At 56.7% G+C, this 16255-nt stretch overlaps 1 protein-coding gene across 2 annotated transcripts; it reads right to left on the minus strand.

Moving 5' to 3' along the window:
• Nucleotides 1-8082: 8082 nt before the first annotated feature.
• ENDOU (endonuclease, poly(U) specific) lies at nt 8083-12857 on the minus strand. Of its 2 annotated transcripts, XM_027800937.2 has the most exons (8): nt 11526-12857; nt 11307-11342; nt 10444-10615; nt 10114-10313; nt 9730-9843; nt 9543-9649; nt 8996-9138; nt 8083-8623 (listed from the first exon to the last, which is right to left on the minus strand). In XM_027800937.2, exons 1-8 carry the CDS (start codon nt 11737-11739, stop codon nt 8509-8511), a joined length of 1101 nt encoding a protein of 366 aa, XP_027656738.1. In that variant the 5' UTR covers nt 11740-12857; the 3' UTR covers nt 8083-8508. The 2 variants fall into 2 exon arrangements, with proteins under 2 accessions (XP_027656738.1, XP_055552982.1); XM_055697007.1 differs by having other exon boundaries at nt 11307-12857.
• Nucleotides 12858-16255: the final 3398 nt, after the last annotated feature.

Below are 16255 nucleotides of genomic sequence, written 5' to 3' on the forward strand. Positions count from 1 at the left end.
CCGCCAGCACGGGGTAGGTAATTCACACAAATCCCGGCACTGGCTTCACTGAGCCCCTAAGCTCTTTGCCACGCTCCAGATCAGCTGCAGTTCAATCTGTTTGCAAAGCTGTACAGAGTGTTTACGCAGCGGGGACTGGTCCAGAGGATTAGGGGGAATGCTCCCCCTGCATCTGCTCAGTCCAGCCACGGCCAACGCTGAAGCATCCTTTGCCTTGGGGGGCCATCCTGGCTCTATAGGCCTTCCACATCCCCACCCTGCCATGGGATCCAGGGAGCGTGCTGGCTCCAAAGGTGCTGTGGGTCCTCCAGGAACCCAAAGGGATTTCGCTGCTGGCTTATAGTGGAGGACCTCATGGTCTTACCCCAGTGCTGACATAGGTCCTGGTGAGCTGGCTGGTGCCGAGGGCAGCTCAGGGTGACCAAAAGGGACTGTCAAGCAGCTGAGAGAGGTGTCATCCCTTCCCCTGGGCTCTGAGGAGTCTCAGGACATCCCTGATTGATGAACCCATGGGTACCTGGGCAATACTAACCCCATGCCATCCTCCAGCAGCAGCAGGACCCCTCTTGCAGGGTATTCTCCTTCCTGAGCCCCTCCTTGGTGTCCAGAGCCAAGCCAGAGTGTGGTGGCCATGCAGAGAGAAAGAGAAGCAGATGCCACCATGAACTGTGTCTTACCCCAGCTAGGCATGCAGGGAGCAGTGGCCAGGGTGAGGGATGACCATGGGCTGCACTTGCAGGTTGCCATCTGCAGCATTTGAGCAAACTTCTCCCACCATCTGCCCTGGTCTGGAAGCCTCAGAGATTGTTTGGCCCATGAGGGATGTTCTGGAGGTGTCACTTGGATGAACCCTGGTGCTTCAGCATAGGGGATGGAAAAAAACTGGGCCACCAGAAGAGTTGTGGGGATGCGGCTGCTCATCCTGCGATGAGGGCTTGGCTGAGGGCTGTGGTCACTGGCCGGGCTGCTGTTGGAGCAGGAAATTGTGTCCTGCAAGAGCAGAGCACATCGCTGTCCTGCACACAAGGATCTGTGCTCCTGGAAAGGGCTGAGAGCATGAAACACCCTGAAGTCAGCTGGGATGTGACCTGGGCTGCACACCCTGTCCCGGAGGCTGAGCAGCTCTGTCAGGACTGGTGACAGCTCAGGCAGTGTGAGCAGGAACAGGCAGCCCCGGGCAACCCCCGGCACCCTGGGCAATGCCCAGAGCCTGCGCTGGCATCTGGGTGGCACTGGGCATCACATTCAGCCTCTTCCCTGACATGGGAGATGGCAACTGACACGCACCAGCCAGTGCATGTGTGTGCGTGTGCGCGTGCGCATACACACACACACACAAACACACACACAGACACAGATACACACACAGAGACACAGAGACACAGACGCGCACACACACACACACAGGGTTTGGTTGTTGGGGTTTTTTTTATATTATAATACAAGTTCAGGAACCTCCCAGCTTAATCCCCACCAGATAAACTAACATCAGAGAGATTTGGAGTTATTGATGAAGTCTTGCTGCTCGGGTGAGATTAGAGCTCAGCTTAATATTGTAGCAGGAGGGTTTGGGGACGGTTTAATCAGAATTTGTACAGGAATAATCCTGTCTTTAAACTCGTCCCCGGCCCAATCCCTCCCAAGTTGTAATCAGGCAGGAGCCTCTCAGATGAAGAGGCCTCGGTGGGTATTTCCAGCCCAGATATTGCAGGAGGATGTAAGCCAAGGGCAGGCAGGTGCTGAAGACCCTGCATGCCCCTACCCAGGTTGCTGTCACCTCCTCCAGCCCTTCCCTGAAGAGGAACCTGAGGCCCCCGGCTCTGATTCTTGCCGTCCCTCTGTGGGGTGACTCAATACCAGTTTCTGCAAAGGATTAAGCTTTTCTGGATTTGGCCACGTGCCCATGAGATGCCCAAGCCAGCATCGACCCTGGAGGTACCTGGAGCCTGGGGGACACTAGGATGTCACCTGGCCAGGAAAACATGAAGCCCTGCCCCCGGCCAGGGTGACACCAGGACCAGCCCAGCCCTGAGGACTAACCCAAAGCTGAGGGCTCAGCCTCCCTCCCACAGCACCCACCATGCTCCTCAGGGGGTCCTGAGCAAGCGGCTGTGCTGGGCTATTCAAAGGAGGTCTCCTATGCAAGCAGCTAACCCCACAAATAAAGATTAAATCAGCTGCAGCCAAGGTTGCAACCAGCTTTGAGAGCTGGGCGCACACTTTTGCCCTCCAAATCCTGCCGTGGGTGCTGTAAGCCACTCCCTTAACCATGCCGTGCCTCAGTTTCCCCCCTTCCGGGTCTGCTGGGATTGCCAGACCCTTGTGCAGCGCCAGTGCCTGGCAGGGACACGGCTGCTTTTGTGCGTGCCGGCTCTTTCAGGGAGCACAAAGACAGGACACGACGGCACAGATGGACCCTTTCAGAGGGGAGCGGGCTCCTTTCTCCGTCTGCCGCCGGGCTCTGCCTTCCGTCGCAATCCCCCTTAATTGAATCCGCACTTTCATAGCTCATTACCCCCCTGATGGATTGGATTAGCCCGGGCTGCAGCCTGCCAGCCTCTGCGGGGAACAGTTGGCTGCTCGGCGTCCCTGCAGGGAGCAGGAGAAAGGTGCGGAGGGGGCCCAGCGGGCTCCCGGCCATTAGCTGAAGCTCAGGAGCAACGGACGCAACCCTGGCTTGCCTCTCCAACGGCTGGACCCAGCTGTGGTCCAGCAAGCAGGCATCCCTGCTTGCTCGCTGTGCCATGGCCAGGGTGGAGGCAGTGCCCGTGGCGGGTGCGTGTTCCTCACCATGCTAGAAAGCCTCTCTGCTGTAGGGTGTTGGACCCCCCGGGTGACATGCTGTGGTCCTGGTTTTCCCCTGTGGTATTTATTTGATCATAGGAAGCGCATCCCTGGAATGGGAGGGATGTGGGACGGATGCAGAAAGGATGGGGGGGACCAGCTCCAGAGACTGGGGTATCAATGACCTAATACTGCATCTGGGGTGGCTTGTGGCAGCACAAGAGGAGAGGGGGCTTTGCTACCCTAAGCGTGGGGTGGGACACTGGCACGCGCTGATCCCCCCCCACCGCGCCTGCCACCGCCACTTGTGTGTCCATATGGGCTAACGGCCGCTGCCACTGCGGCTCCCTGCCTCACTCGCTCATTAACCTCTGCTCTGGGGCTGAACCCCCAGCCCAGCTGCCAGCAATGCTCCACGCCCCCTCCTTGACTGCTTGGGGGGCTGGGGCGGGTGGGGCTCTGCTCTCCCCCATCCCTTCCGTCCTCAGGATGAATCACTGAATCACTGTCAAAGGAGGATTTACCGTACCTAAATCCTGGCTGGCCTCCTACCCCGATCATGGCAAGACTCAGCCACTCTCTGCAGCATCCCTGGTGGGCTGGGGAAGAAGGAGGATGCTGCTGTGGGGCCTCTTCCAGCTGGTTGCTCATGGACCCCCACCATGCACACAAAGGCTGGGTTACTTTGGGTTGTTTTCTCAGTCAACTTGTTCTTAGAGCTGGGACAGAGGGTTTCTGAGCCACTTTGGAGTTTCCCATACACAGGATGGCACCTCCCTCACCGCAGAGCTGAGCATTGCAGCTGTGTGCTGAGCCGCGCTGAGGATGGAGCAGAATGCGGGGGGCATTTCTGCCCCCCTTAAAGTGCTGAGCCCTGGAAAAGGGAGGTAGTAGCATCCACACCAAGCTTTTTTGCAGGAGCACCCCAGCAGAGCTTCTCCAGTGGCCAGCAGCGAGGAAGGATGCTGTGGGAGCAAGCTGAGGGCCAGAGCTGTACATCCAGATGGAGATCCTGTCCTGCCAGCTCAGACATCTGATCACAGCGGATAAAAGAGTGCCTGCAGCATAAATGGTTTAGTGTATTCCCCTCTGCATCCTCATCCTCTTAGCAAAAGGTATAGCTGGGCACTCCGGCAGGCTCTCCTACCAGATGTGGCCAGAGTCCCATCGGGGTAGTTAGTGCCATATCATTTACGGGAGGGGATTAAAGAGCCTCCACTTAGAGTCATGGTCCCCAAGGCCTCTCGGATTAGGATATAATGCAGCAGGCTTTGCCTTACAGGGACTCAGATGGAACTGTAACCCTCTTCATCCTCACTTTGCAAAAGCTCTAATGGCCAGGAGCTAGTGGTGGTACTCATGGCTGTGGCTGTCCAGAGCCCTCAGTTGTAATGCCAGGATAAATGCTGGAGGGATCTCTTCCAAAAGCTCAGCTATTTCCAGGGTGAGACAAAATGGCAATAACAAGGTGAGATAGATGTTGTCTGTGGCAACATCCACGGTGGATGAGCTGGGACAAGGACCTGTGGATGATGAAGCATTCCTCTGCCTGGGACCACAAATTTTCCACATCCTTCCTTCAAATCATGGGGGACCTCCCTTCCCTGCCCCCAGAGCTATTCACCTTGCCCAGGGGTAGGGGAACAATTTGGGCATGCACATGCAGGTGACCTGGGAGATGCTCAGGGTGTCCTGCCTGGCCGCCAGCAGCCTCTCTCGAGCCCTGTGGATGTCTCCCAGCACCCTGGGCATCTCAAAGGGAAGCCCTCCTTGCCCCACTGTCTGCACACCAGCTCATCCAGGTGTGGTTCACCTTGGCCTTGCATAAACCTTGATGTTGGGAGCCCAGGCCAGGCTCCAGGGATGGAGAGAGTACCACTGCCCCTGCACTGGCAGGGGAGGGATGCTGTGATGGCCAGCCCCTCATTCCTCCTCCTCCCTGGTTCCCTGTGCTCAGCATAGCACAGGAAAAAGGGGAAAACATAGGAAAAACACCCTGTGTCTTCTGGTGACTCAAGATCATGCCCACAGAGCTGTGCCCGGGATCTGGCTGTCCTAATACTGGTGTAAGTCAGGAACATCTCCACTGTGGGGCCAAAGCAATTCTACCTGCAGGATTTTGGTGCCAGCCCCCACAGATCAGGTGAAGAAGCCCAAGCTCTGGCCCTGGTTTTGAGGTGGTTGCTGCACCCATCCCTCCCATGTGCAAAGAGGGGGCTCATCTGGCCAGACAGTTCTTGGGGGGAGCCGAGGGGATACCCCAATATTCCTTCCACACTGGGAGCAGGGGACGAACAGTCACCCAAGCCTCCCCACGAGCTCAGCTGTGGCGAAGGCACCCAGGCAGCCTGTGAGCCCCATGGAGGGAGGGCCAGCATCCCCCTCCAAAACTCCCCGACACGGCTGCGCTCAGGTGGGGGATGTGACGGTGCAGTGTCCCCCCCTGAGAGTAAGCACAGTCCCCATCAGGCACAGAGCTGGGGGGGGGGGGCCTGGAGTCCCCGAGCTGGCAACAGATGGCTGGAGGCAGCTTGCTGACACCTGCCCCTCCTCTCCACCCCTCTCCTGCCTTTTCCTTTCTTCTCTGTTTGCTTTGTTTGATTTTCCAACACTTTGGGTGAAGCTGGAGGGTGATGCCATGCTGCTTCCCTTGGCTGAAGGAAGCCCGTCCTGGGAGCTGGACTGCAGGGCAGAAAGATGCGGGGGGTTAACAGTTGGACTTGATGATCTTAAAAGTCTTCTCCAACCTAAATGATTCTATGATGTACTGGCCCCAGGGAGGGCCAGGAGGTCCTTCAGATGAAGGGTGATGCTGCAGAGAATGCCGTGGTGTCTCTGCCAGCAGTAGGTGGAGAGTCTGGCGTATGGCGAGCCTTCCTGACGGCTAGCTTTCCTCTGCTCTGCCTGGCCTGGCTGGCTGGGTTTGACCTGGACCCTCCTAGTCTTGGCAGGCTGCTGCCTCACATCCTGCAGCCTGAACGGATGCAGGCAGGGGGCCCATCAGATACACAGAAAATTGCCCACTTTGGCCCTCCTTGCTCCCCAACAACCTGTGGCAACCAGAGGAGTTCCTTCTGGATGTGGACAAAGGGCAGAACAGCTCCCCAGCATCCCCTGAGCACCTCCAAGCACTGGCCAGTCCCCCAGTGCTACACCCACCACCACAGCAGCAACCTAGGCCTGGGGGGACAACCTTTCTCTGTGAGGTTTTTGTCTTTGTTCACCCCAGAAATGGGCGCTGGAAAAGCAGCTTCCCAGCCCTGGGCACAGGGCTGGCAGTGACCACGGGGCAGAGGGGACTGGCACTGGTTGTGATGCCTGGCAGCACTGGAGTCCTTCTAGATGGAAAGGTTTGGCATCAAGGAGGCTGGCAGCAATGCAGGCACGTGGGCAGGAATGGCAGTGCGCTGAGGGGTGCAGAACCAGGAGGAGGAACTGGGTCCTGTGACAGTGCAGTCCTGCAGCAAGCAGCAACCACCCGCTGCCTCTTGATAGCTCTGGTGCAAACCTTTAGGACAGGCTCTAGGAAGGGTGAAGGTGCCTGGAGCATCCTTGTTCCACAGTCAGGCTGTGCCCTGCCCTGTGCAATCTGCCCTTGGCAAACCACCTCACCATGACAGCATCTACCAGCTTGCACAAGCCACCTTGCTGGGGGCCCCAAGCTGCCCCACAGCACTTGAATCTGCAGCATAACACCTCCATGGCTCCTGCAATCCGCCCCTGCTGTGCCCTGCTCCCAGGCACAGGAGAGGAGCAATGCCCGTGCTGCTGGGAAGGGAGCTGACGGCAGGGAGCTGACCTGCACCCTCCAAACTGTCTCTTCCCCAGTTTCCCAGTGCATTTCTATAAATCAAGCTCTGGCATGCTCCCCTCCCCTGCGGCAGGGTTTGGGGGTCACCTGTGACCCCTGGCAGATGGTGCGGGGACTCCCACCCCTTCCCCAGGAACTGTTGCAGCCGGCCATCTGTCAAGCAGCTCAAATCTCCTCGGTCCTGCCTGGGCTCTGCCACACAGCATCTCCACCCTGGGAGGCAGGCTGCTGCCTGCCCTGCCACACAGGGGGTGCAGGCAGGAGCAGAGGGGAGTGGACATCAGAGCTGGTGGCCGTCCTGTGCACTGCCTACCCATATCCAGGGGGTGGGTGGGGTAAGCAGGAGAGGGGGTTGAGCACGGGGGGGGGGTGTTGGGGATTATGGGACCCCAGTGCCTGGGGGGAAGCTCTGGGGTGGAGCTGGCATTGTCAGGCATGGGACTGGCAGGGGTCTTCTCCCAAGTGTGGGGCATCATTTCCCTGGACCAGCTGGGGAACAGTGAAGGGAGTTACAGTGGGTGCCATCCTGGGGGTCTGGATTTGTCCCCCAGAGCATGGTGCTGAGAAAAGCACCTGGAGCCCTGAGCAGCCTCAGCGCTGGGTGTGGGGTTGGGGGGTGTCTCTGGGGACCCACATCCCCTGGAGAGAGCACAGCTGGGCGAGGATGGAGGATCTACCTACTGCAGACCCTAATTTCCTTGTGGATTGTCCCCAGGGAAAGGCTGCTTCTGGGACAGGGACCCGGGGGCCCAGCAGCTCAGCCACCCCCTCAGTCCCCAAGTGGGGCAATGCCTTGGGGCAGGACCCACAAGCAGCTCCTGGGGCTGAGATTCAGCAGGGAGTGAGGCTGAGTCTGCTGCATCCCAAGGAGCTGGGTGTAGGGATGGATAAAAGAAGGTAGGGGACAAGTTTTGGGTGCCACACTGGAGGGGTAAGTGGCACAGATGGTGGCCCTGACCTTGCCTGGCAGAAGCTTGCTTTTCCCAGTATCCTCACCCCTCCAGTATCCCACCACCCTCAGACCTACGGCAATGAGGGGCTGCTCCCTGGAAGCAGGGGATATAAATGACCATCCTATCTGGCAAGATGCCTCAGTCCTGGGGCCTCTCAGCCATCCCCTGTCCCCTGGAACCCCCAAAAGAGCCAGGTCCCCAGTGAGGTGCCCTCCCATCGGGCCAGGCTGCTGCAAGCTGCAAGCACTTCAGGGAATAGGGGGTGGGTGGGGGGTACATTGCAACCCTGCAGCCCCCCCCCCACCTGCTCCCCCTCCTACACAGGGCTCCTGGAGGGGTTATGGGGATCATCACCCCAGGCTCAGGCTTTGCTCCATGTCCCCCACTGCATCAGTTTTACTGGGGAGCTCTGGGGCTGGAGGCTGCAGCAAGAGGGGAAGGACGAGTAGCTCATCCTGCTACACCCCACGGGCTGGATGCGGCCCTGGCAGCACCCAGGGATCTCAGCAGCCACCCTGGGCTGGCACCTGCTCTGTCCCTGGCACAGAAGTGGCGGGGCAGAGGAGCTGCTGATGGGTGAGCCAGCTGCATGGCAAGGAGCAGCTCCTGCACTGCAGAGTTAAACACGTCTCCATCCAGGGTCTGTATTTATTTTGCTTGGGGGTGCTACTTTCCACTGCAAGTCTCTCCCTTCCTCCTGCTCTTCTGCTGAGACCGAGGAACAACACTCGATGGGACCGGGGGGGGCGCTGAGGCTGCTGCCTCCATTCTCTTGCTGTGTCCATGCGGGGCATGACCAGTGCTGTCCTTCCCAGCTCCTGCTGGTACCCTGCACTGGTCCTGCAGCACGGCTGGCTGTCTCCCACAGCAGGACCAGTCCTGACCAGTGCCACAGGCCCCTGGTGTGGGGCAGCCCAGGGCCCCAGAGAGGGGCTGCTGGCACCCCGACTCCTCCCAGCCTTAGGGTGAGATCACATAGGCAGTGGCAATGTACTTCTTGCCGTTGCTGTAGGTGGACTTGGTCCAGGCATAGGTCTGGATGCTGATGCTGTAGCCACCCAGGCTCAGGTGACATCTGTGGGAACACAGCCTGTGTCATAGCCCTGCTCCGTCCCAGAGCCCCATAATCACATCTCTGGAGTGCTCTTGGTATCCCCACATCAGCGCTGCTTCATCCCTGAGCCCTGCAGTCGCATCTCCAGGATGCTCTCAATGTCTGCACACCAGCATGGCTCCATCCCCGAGCCCCCTGCCCCCAGTTGCATCCCCAGAATGCTCTCAGTGTCCCCACACCAGCGCTGCTCCATCCCCAGCCCTCCGCACCCACCATTCCCAGGAGCTGTACTGGGCTCAGGGGCCAGCCCAGCTACCAGTCAGGCTCAGGAGGGCACTGCTGACACCACAGCCAGGGGACAGCCAGGCAGATGCAGACAGATACGGTACTTACGCCTTCCCAGGACGTGCAACGAAGCACAATGTGTACAGGCCAAACTCGAACTCAGGGCTGCAGCCGATGAAGGCAGAGCCCACCTCCTTGTAAAAGCCGTCCCAGCTGAACTGCAGCCCCAGAACATCAGGGTAGGTGTCCCACTAGAAAAGGGGGTTTGGGGCTCAGACCCCTGGCTCCACTTGGCTCCAGGTGCAGCAGGGCAGGGCATTCAAGCAAAGCCCATCTGCATATGAAGCCAGGCAGTCTCATGCCCTCCCCAGGGACAGAACCAGAGCAGCTTTCAGTTGGTCTGAGGCGCTGCCAGACAGAGATCCCCAATCTCAAATCTCTCACTTGTGGTTTGAGAGCCCCTTTTACCCACTGCGTCGTCTTTTCTGGACCTTCCCACCTGCCTTCATCCCAGGGTCCACACAAGGAGGCAGAGGGGACATGGAACAGTGAGTATCTCTGATGCTTCTGACTCGCCCCATTTGGGTTGTAGCTGATTTGGGATGCTGCTGGCTGGTGCAGCACCTCTGGCTGTGGACCCTGTGGGATCACTTACTGGCCCGTTGAAATTGTGGCTGAAGTAGTTGATGATGCCCTGCTTTTCAAGGAGGTAGAAGCGAATCCAGTTGTGAAATCCAGACACCTTCCCTTTTTTCACTTCCCCTGCACACAAGCAAGACCCTGGGGTGAGCCCTCAAGCCCAGCACTGCCCGGCACCCCTGTCCCACAAGTGCGGGCTCTACCTGAGAAGACATGCTCGAAACCACTGGAGTCCCGCTCACCATCCCCTCTGGAGTAGAGGCCGAACCACATCTCCTTCAAATCAGCAACAAACTCCTGCTTGGAGCCATAGCGGTCTACAGGCAAGGTGGTGTGGAGAGATTGGGATGGGAGCACGGGGAAAGGCAGAGCCAGGGCTTCTCTCCCCTCGCCTCCCCCCATCCTGAATCCCTGATCTGCTTTGCCCTGCTCAATTGTCCCATGTCCTGGCAGCTCTGGAGAGCTCACTCCCCGTGCTCCTCCAATCTGCATCCTCCCAGGTCATCTCCCACCTATCTTTCCTTTTGGATTCCCAACATCCAGGGACCCCATTCTCCCTGGTCTGCCCTCCTGTGCTCCACACTTACTTTTTTCATGGAGGAAGGTGAAGAGTTTCTTCATGAGCTCAGTTTTCATCACCTCCTTGAGGAAGCTGTCCTGCTCCCTCAGCTCCTCCGCTGTCACGTCCTCCTCCCTGCCAGTGGCCCTCTGGTAGTTGTCCAGCAGTTTAATGAAGCTTGCATAGGTGGGTTTGGAGAAGAGCTTCTCATTGACATATTTGTAGAGCCTAGGAGAGAAATGATCCTGCACTCAGTAGGGAAGCAGAGGTCCCCTCCAAAAGCAGCCTGGCTACCTGCTCTCTGCTGTGGTGACCCCTGGCTGCTGGCCACCCTCCAAGGATGCCGCTGCACACTCACGGCTGCGGGGAGCGGTCCTCCTGGTCACCCGTCTCATCAGGGGATGCCTGGTACTGGGGCTTAATGGTGATGTCGGTTGGCTGGGCTTTGTTGTGATCTGCCTGGTAAAGCTGCTCCGAGATGTGCAGAAGGTCCTCATCGGTGATGGTATCTTGCCTGCTGGAGAAACCCTCTGCAAGGAGAGGCAGGAGGTTGGCAAGAGTAGGCAGCAGCTCCCGGGGCTGCAGGTCAGCTGCCTACAGAGAAGTGAGGATGATGCAGCACCTGATGCTGCGTTGATGCATGGGTGTCGCAATCCCAGGACACTGTGGGAGCCAGGTGCTTGACATGGAGGGTTTAAGGGGAGCAGAGGTGATGGGGGGCCCCAGCTCTCACCAACCCCATGCCTTGGGGACAAGAGCTGACCACAGGGTTGCAGGCACAGGAGCTTTTCATTAAGCACTGTGTGAGCTGGGAAGCATCAGTCCCTGTCTCCCAGGCATGGCACTGCTCCTTGCAACATGTCTGCTGGGATCAGCCCCCTCTTGATCTCCCACATCTTAGGGGCATGGTGACCAGGGGATGCAAACACCAGCTCGCCCCTGCCTCTAGCTGTTCGGTGCCTGCCTGCTTCACCCGGCTCTGGTGAAGGGAGATGATGCTGGGGCTCTCACTGCACTGTCTGCTCAGCAACGACAGGCAGCAGCTTAGAGTGGCCAGTGATGGGGTGGTACAGGCACAGACATGGCCAGAAACCAGTGCAACACCCCAGTGCCATTGATCCCCACAAGCCATGGGAATCAGAGGAGTGAGCTGCCCTGAGGCATGCGGGGTGAAACCGGGGTGGTGGTTTATTGCCCTTGCTCAGATGTGGAGCTACTCACCGCGAGTGTGAGCAGCTTCCTTGGCCCATTCTCCACCTGCACAGAGCAGAAACGAAAAGAAGGTCAGGGTGATAGAGAGGTGGGCTGGGGGCTGCCCAGGACCACCCACACAAATGCACATCAACACAGGTGGACACATGCTTGTAACCAACCCCTTTGTATCCCACAGCTGTTCTCTAGCAGCTTCAGGATCACCCCCCATCACCCAGGGATGCTCACCGGGTTGGCAGTGTCTGTAGTAATCCTCGCAGCAGTTGTGGTACATCTCACACTCGGCGTTGCAGTGGCACTTGTCATTCTCATTGTAAGGCTCCTCACAGCGTTCCTTGCAGGAGTCAGGGGCTGTGTACAGGTCTTTGGAAGAGAGAAACAACAGTGTGGTCCTCAGGATGCACCACCACCCTGTGCCAGCCAGCCCACAACCTGGGAGCATCCCTCCTTCTGCCCATGTTCCCCTCCTGGGAGAGCCTGAAGGACCAAAAGCACCCACCCTGGAACTATCTGGGATCCTTTGTTAGCATTTAGGGGTGGCATCTTGACCAGCTGAATCCTTGGGATGCACATCTCCACGAGTCACTCCTCTTTGGCCATGGATGTCCACCACGTCAGGTCCACTTCACACCAGGAAATTGCTCCCCACCCTTAATTGCTCCTTCTGATTCACACTTTTAATATCAGGATTAAGAGTGGCCCAGGTCCTGCTGTCCCAGGTCTGGAGGAGGAGTGCCACATTCCAGACACCCTTATTTACAACTCAACTGTCGCTCTTTCTGCAATGTTGGGAAAACTGGGAACTCCTTCCTGAGCTATTTATATGATAAATGTGTCATTGAGCATCTGCTTTATTACACATGGTGGCAAAGCTAAAAATAACACAGCAACTCAAGCTATGCTTTGAATAGGGCAAGTGTCATGTCTCGGACACTTTGCCACCAAGCAAATAGGGGCTGCAGGAGACAAAGATGTTTGGTTTGTACTAGGAGACAGCCCAGAGACCATGTGCTTAAGCAAGGTGCGTTATCCTCTGTGCTGCTCATCAGCACCTGACAGGGGGAATGGGACAGCAGGCAGCTCGGGCACGGCTTTCTCCACATCCCTTTGCTCCAGCCAGGAAGGTGACCATCTCCAAGGATGTGCTGAGAAGCCACATCCCAACCAAGCTGCCAGCCTGTAAAGGGATACCTGGAGGGAAGGGTGTTGCTTTCCCTTGCAAACCTGCAATCACACAACATCTTGAACACCTCTGGGTTGCCTGCCTTGAACTCCAGCAGGTGAAACATGCCCTCGGGACAAATCCTGATAGAGTAGTGATGACAGTGACCTCCAAGTGTCACGCTTTGCTGGCTTCTCTCTGATCCCACATGGCTTGCTTTGCCATCTGGCATTTCACCCAAATTATTTGTGCTTTTCAGAATCATGTGATCGAGCTCTCGCTCATGCTAACGAGAGAGATAGAACCTCTTCATCCCACCAGCCAACCCAAACCCAGGCTGGCTGACTGTGCTGCAAGGACACACTGCTGACTCCCGTTTTGCTTCTTGCCACCAGGTCTTTTTCTGCAAATCCACTTTATAGCAAGAGGGCTGTTAGCAGGAAGGGGTTGCTTGAGATGCTCCTGGAGGCTGTCTGCCCTTGATGCTACTTTAGTCCCAACTGATGCAGGGAGAACTGGGAAGGGCAGCAGAGCGAAGGGGCATCCCATCATTTGGGTGGTGAGTGATGCTCATGGTGTCCAGACACCCTGCTCTCAGTCAGTCCACTCAGCAGAGCAGCCAAGTCCAGAGCTCTGATGGACTTGGCAGCTGAGATGCCTGTTTCTCAGACAGCATCCCTCTCGCTTCCAAAGAGGCAGTTGGGATAAGCCAGCCTGAATCTAGGCTCCTTTTCCAGCAGCAGTTCCAGAGGGGTTGTGCAAGGCAGGAATTGCCCACACATACGTCACCACTGAGACGTTCCTGGGGCATGTGCTGCCAGAGCATGTCGCAGCAAAGCACCGACACTGGGGTGTGCAGTGACTCAGTGGAGCTGGGAGCCATGCAGAGTCCCTGGAGGAGTGAGCTCAGCACTGCCCCATCTCCCGTGGGGCTCAGCTGCTTGTGCTGAGGCTTCTCCCCACATGGGGAGCATGAGCAGGGCAGGGGGAATGGTGCAGGAAGGGTCTTCACTCCTCCTCACACTGGTGTGAGCCGAAATAGCTGCAGAGCAGCTGGCCATCCGTGATGGTCACATTCAGAGGAGCTGCTGGAGCTTTGGGGGAGAGAAGTGTTGCAGGGAGAGCTGGGAAGGTTGCAGGCAAGGGATGGTGGCCAGAGCAGAAGGACACAGCCAGCAGTGCTGAGCACGGCACATCCACACTCAACTACTCAGTTGGTATTTGGCTGGTCCAGCCAGTAAGTATTTTCTGCCTGCACAAACCCAGAAAAATATTTCTTTCTCATTTTTAGCCCTTCACCCAGACCCATCCCACCCCTCAGCACAGCTTTTTGGACACAAACAAAACCACTTTCGTTTCTGCAAAAAAAGTTTTGTCCACAAAAGTGAGGGCTACTTCCCCAGCAGCTCCATTCCCCAAGGTGTGGGGCAATGTCTGAGATGTGACGGAGCTCTCCCAGTGGCTCTTAGCTCGATTTAGCACGTGAACACGAGTTGCAGCTCACATCAGAGCAGCATCTGTGTGTCCCTGGCCTGATCCAAGACCTTGCTGCACTGTGCAAACAGGCTGAAGATCAACGCTGCCTCTAAAAGGGCCCATTTGAAGGACAAATTAACTGACAACAAAAGAGCCATCAATAGTTTGAGCTCCCCAAATGTTTAGTTACATGCTCCTGGCCCCCAAAACCACATCTAACCCTGGGTGGAAGCTGTCTGTGAGATAATCAGGCAAAATCTCCCACCACGGTCCTGCCTAGTTGAGGATAAGGGAAGTTATTACACAGTGGGGGTGCTACAGCTCAGACAGGTCCATCACGGTACTCTGGTAGCTCTGGTCCAACGTGTGTGCCAGTGACAGACCACAGCACAAGCCAGTGAAGCTGCCCAGCTTCCCAGCCTCAGTAAGCCCAGTTATTCCTTCTAGCAAGAACAGCTTAGCACTTGCATTAAACAAGACGAGACCACGGCAAATCCTCCTGCTTTCAGGGCAACCCAGCAGCTGGTTTGCAGCAGAATTGGCTTGTCTTCTGCACTGGCCTTGCCAAACTCCTCACCATTCATCCCAGGGGGAGTCACCTGCTTCTGAAACATCAGATGCAGCCCACTGGCAGCATCAGAAGTGATGAAACTCCCTTATTGCAAACAGATCACCGTTCACATTTTGTGCAAGAGGATCGCAATCAAGGCACCTAGTCGCATGCAGGCTCCTGGTCAACCAGGAGCCAAAACCTGATGCTCACAAGTCACTCCTTGCTGCAGCACCTGCTTTAGAGACAGAGCTATTCTTTATCATCTCTCCAAGCCTGTTTCCTCCGGTAACAACTGCAGAGCCAGGAAGGACAAAACACCTGAGTTCATGTTGCATTTTCCATAGCATCTGACTGACTCCTCTGCTTACCTCCAGTGGCCATGAGGGCACTGCGCATAAGGTGTTAGAAAAATATTTCCCTTTGTCCTCCCACAGTGGGGCAGGATGGAGGAGCCAGAGGAAGGTGGGTTTGCACAACAGAAGCACAGCAAGATGCACCAGGAAGCAACTAGCGGACAAGGCTAAAGACCAGGGGAGGTCTCAACCCATCAAAGAGAAGGATAAACCACCCTCATCACCAGCAGAGTCCCCCAGAGCTCGAGGAAGCCCTCCAGCATGAAAACATCCCTCACCCTTTCCCTTGTGAACCTCTGCTGGATCCAACCTTGCAAGGAACCAGCTGCCCCATTACAGCCAGTGCTCCTGGCTTACAGCAGTACCCTCAGCACCATCTGCTTTCAACCCATCACTGGCCCCTTCCCATCAGATGCACTGGCCGGTTTAGCCCCTCTGCCAAAGCAAGGCTCCATTACTCACTGCCAGACACAGAGCCCAGGGCTATTCCCATCCCAACAAGGAGGATCCAGGTCTTCATTGTACCATAGACAGCAGGCTGGGTGTTTTGGAGAGTCCTGGAGAGCAGGTTGGGAATGATGGTGCTTCCTGGTGCTCCCTGTTATATGTGGGGCCCCTGGGGGCATGGAGGGGAGGGAGGAGCGTGGTGCTGCTGAGGACTTCACAGACAGGCTGCACGCAAACTTTGCCAAAACTCATTAGGTGCATGGCTTAATTATAGGCTACCTGGAGTGGGAGGAGAGCTGGTAAATCCAGTATTCCAGTATTGCTCCACTCCTCACATGCATGACCCCGGGGGGTGATTGAGGAGCACGAGGAAAGCTTCTCAGTGGGGTCTTCACCCACCCAGAGCCCAGCAGGTCCATTAGAGATACAAGCTGGTGGCCAGTACCACAGCTTGGTCCCTTGATGTACCACATGCTTCTGTACAACTGGTGCTAACTGGGGGCAACTTTCTGCTCCCCAATTAATTGAAGGTAGTGATGTCCCCTTCCTCAGCTTCTGTACCCCCCTTATGGCACAGACTAGTCTCAGTTGAAGCCTCCAGATCCTCCAGCAACACAAAGAAACCCTGAAATATCAGAGATAAAATCAGCCACAAGCCAAACTTCAGCATCGAGACTGCTTAGGAAGCAGGTTTTGCGGGCTATCCCCGTATGGTCTCACTCCTGGGGCAAGCCCAGAAGTAGTCCATCCCCATCCTGCATGGTGTAGAGGAATTATTGAGGAATGAAGCTGGGTTAATTAACATTGATAATATACAGCTGTGGGCTGGCTTCAGGGGCGTGGGTTGGCTGATGTGGATAAGGTGCAGCTGTGGCTGGTTCCTGCTAAGTGGTTAAATAGCTCTAAGCACTGGATGAAGAGAGACCTGGAAGAAGCAGAGGGGGAAGAGAATGTGTTGCCTGCCTGC

Source organism: Falco cherrug, chromosome 19, assembly GCF_023634085.1.
Source record: "Falco cherrug isolate bFalChe1 chromosome 19, bFalChe1.pri, whole genome shotgun sequence".
NCBI lineage: Eukaryota > Metazoa > Chordata > Aves > Falconiformes > Falconidae > Falco > Falco cherrug.

Bases quoted from the DNA above. Each gene is read 5' to 3' on its own strand.
- ENDOU (XM_055697007.1), bottom strand. From the start codon at position 11,739: ATGCTCCCAGGTTGTGGGCTGGCTGGCACAGGGTGGTGGTGCATCCTG. The intron at 9,650-9,729 runs GTAGAGCCCGCA...GCTTGTGTGCAG, and splicing joins TTTCGAGCATGTCTTCTCAG to GGGAAGTGAAAAAAGGGAAG. The intron at 8,624-8,995 runs GTAAGTACCGTA...GTGTTCCCACAG, and splicing joins GTTGCACGTCCTGGGAAGGC to ATGTCACCTGAGCCTGGGTG.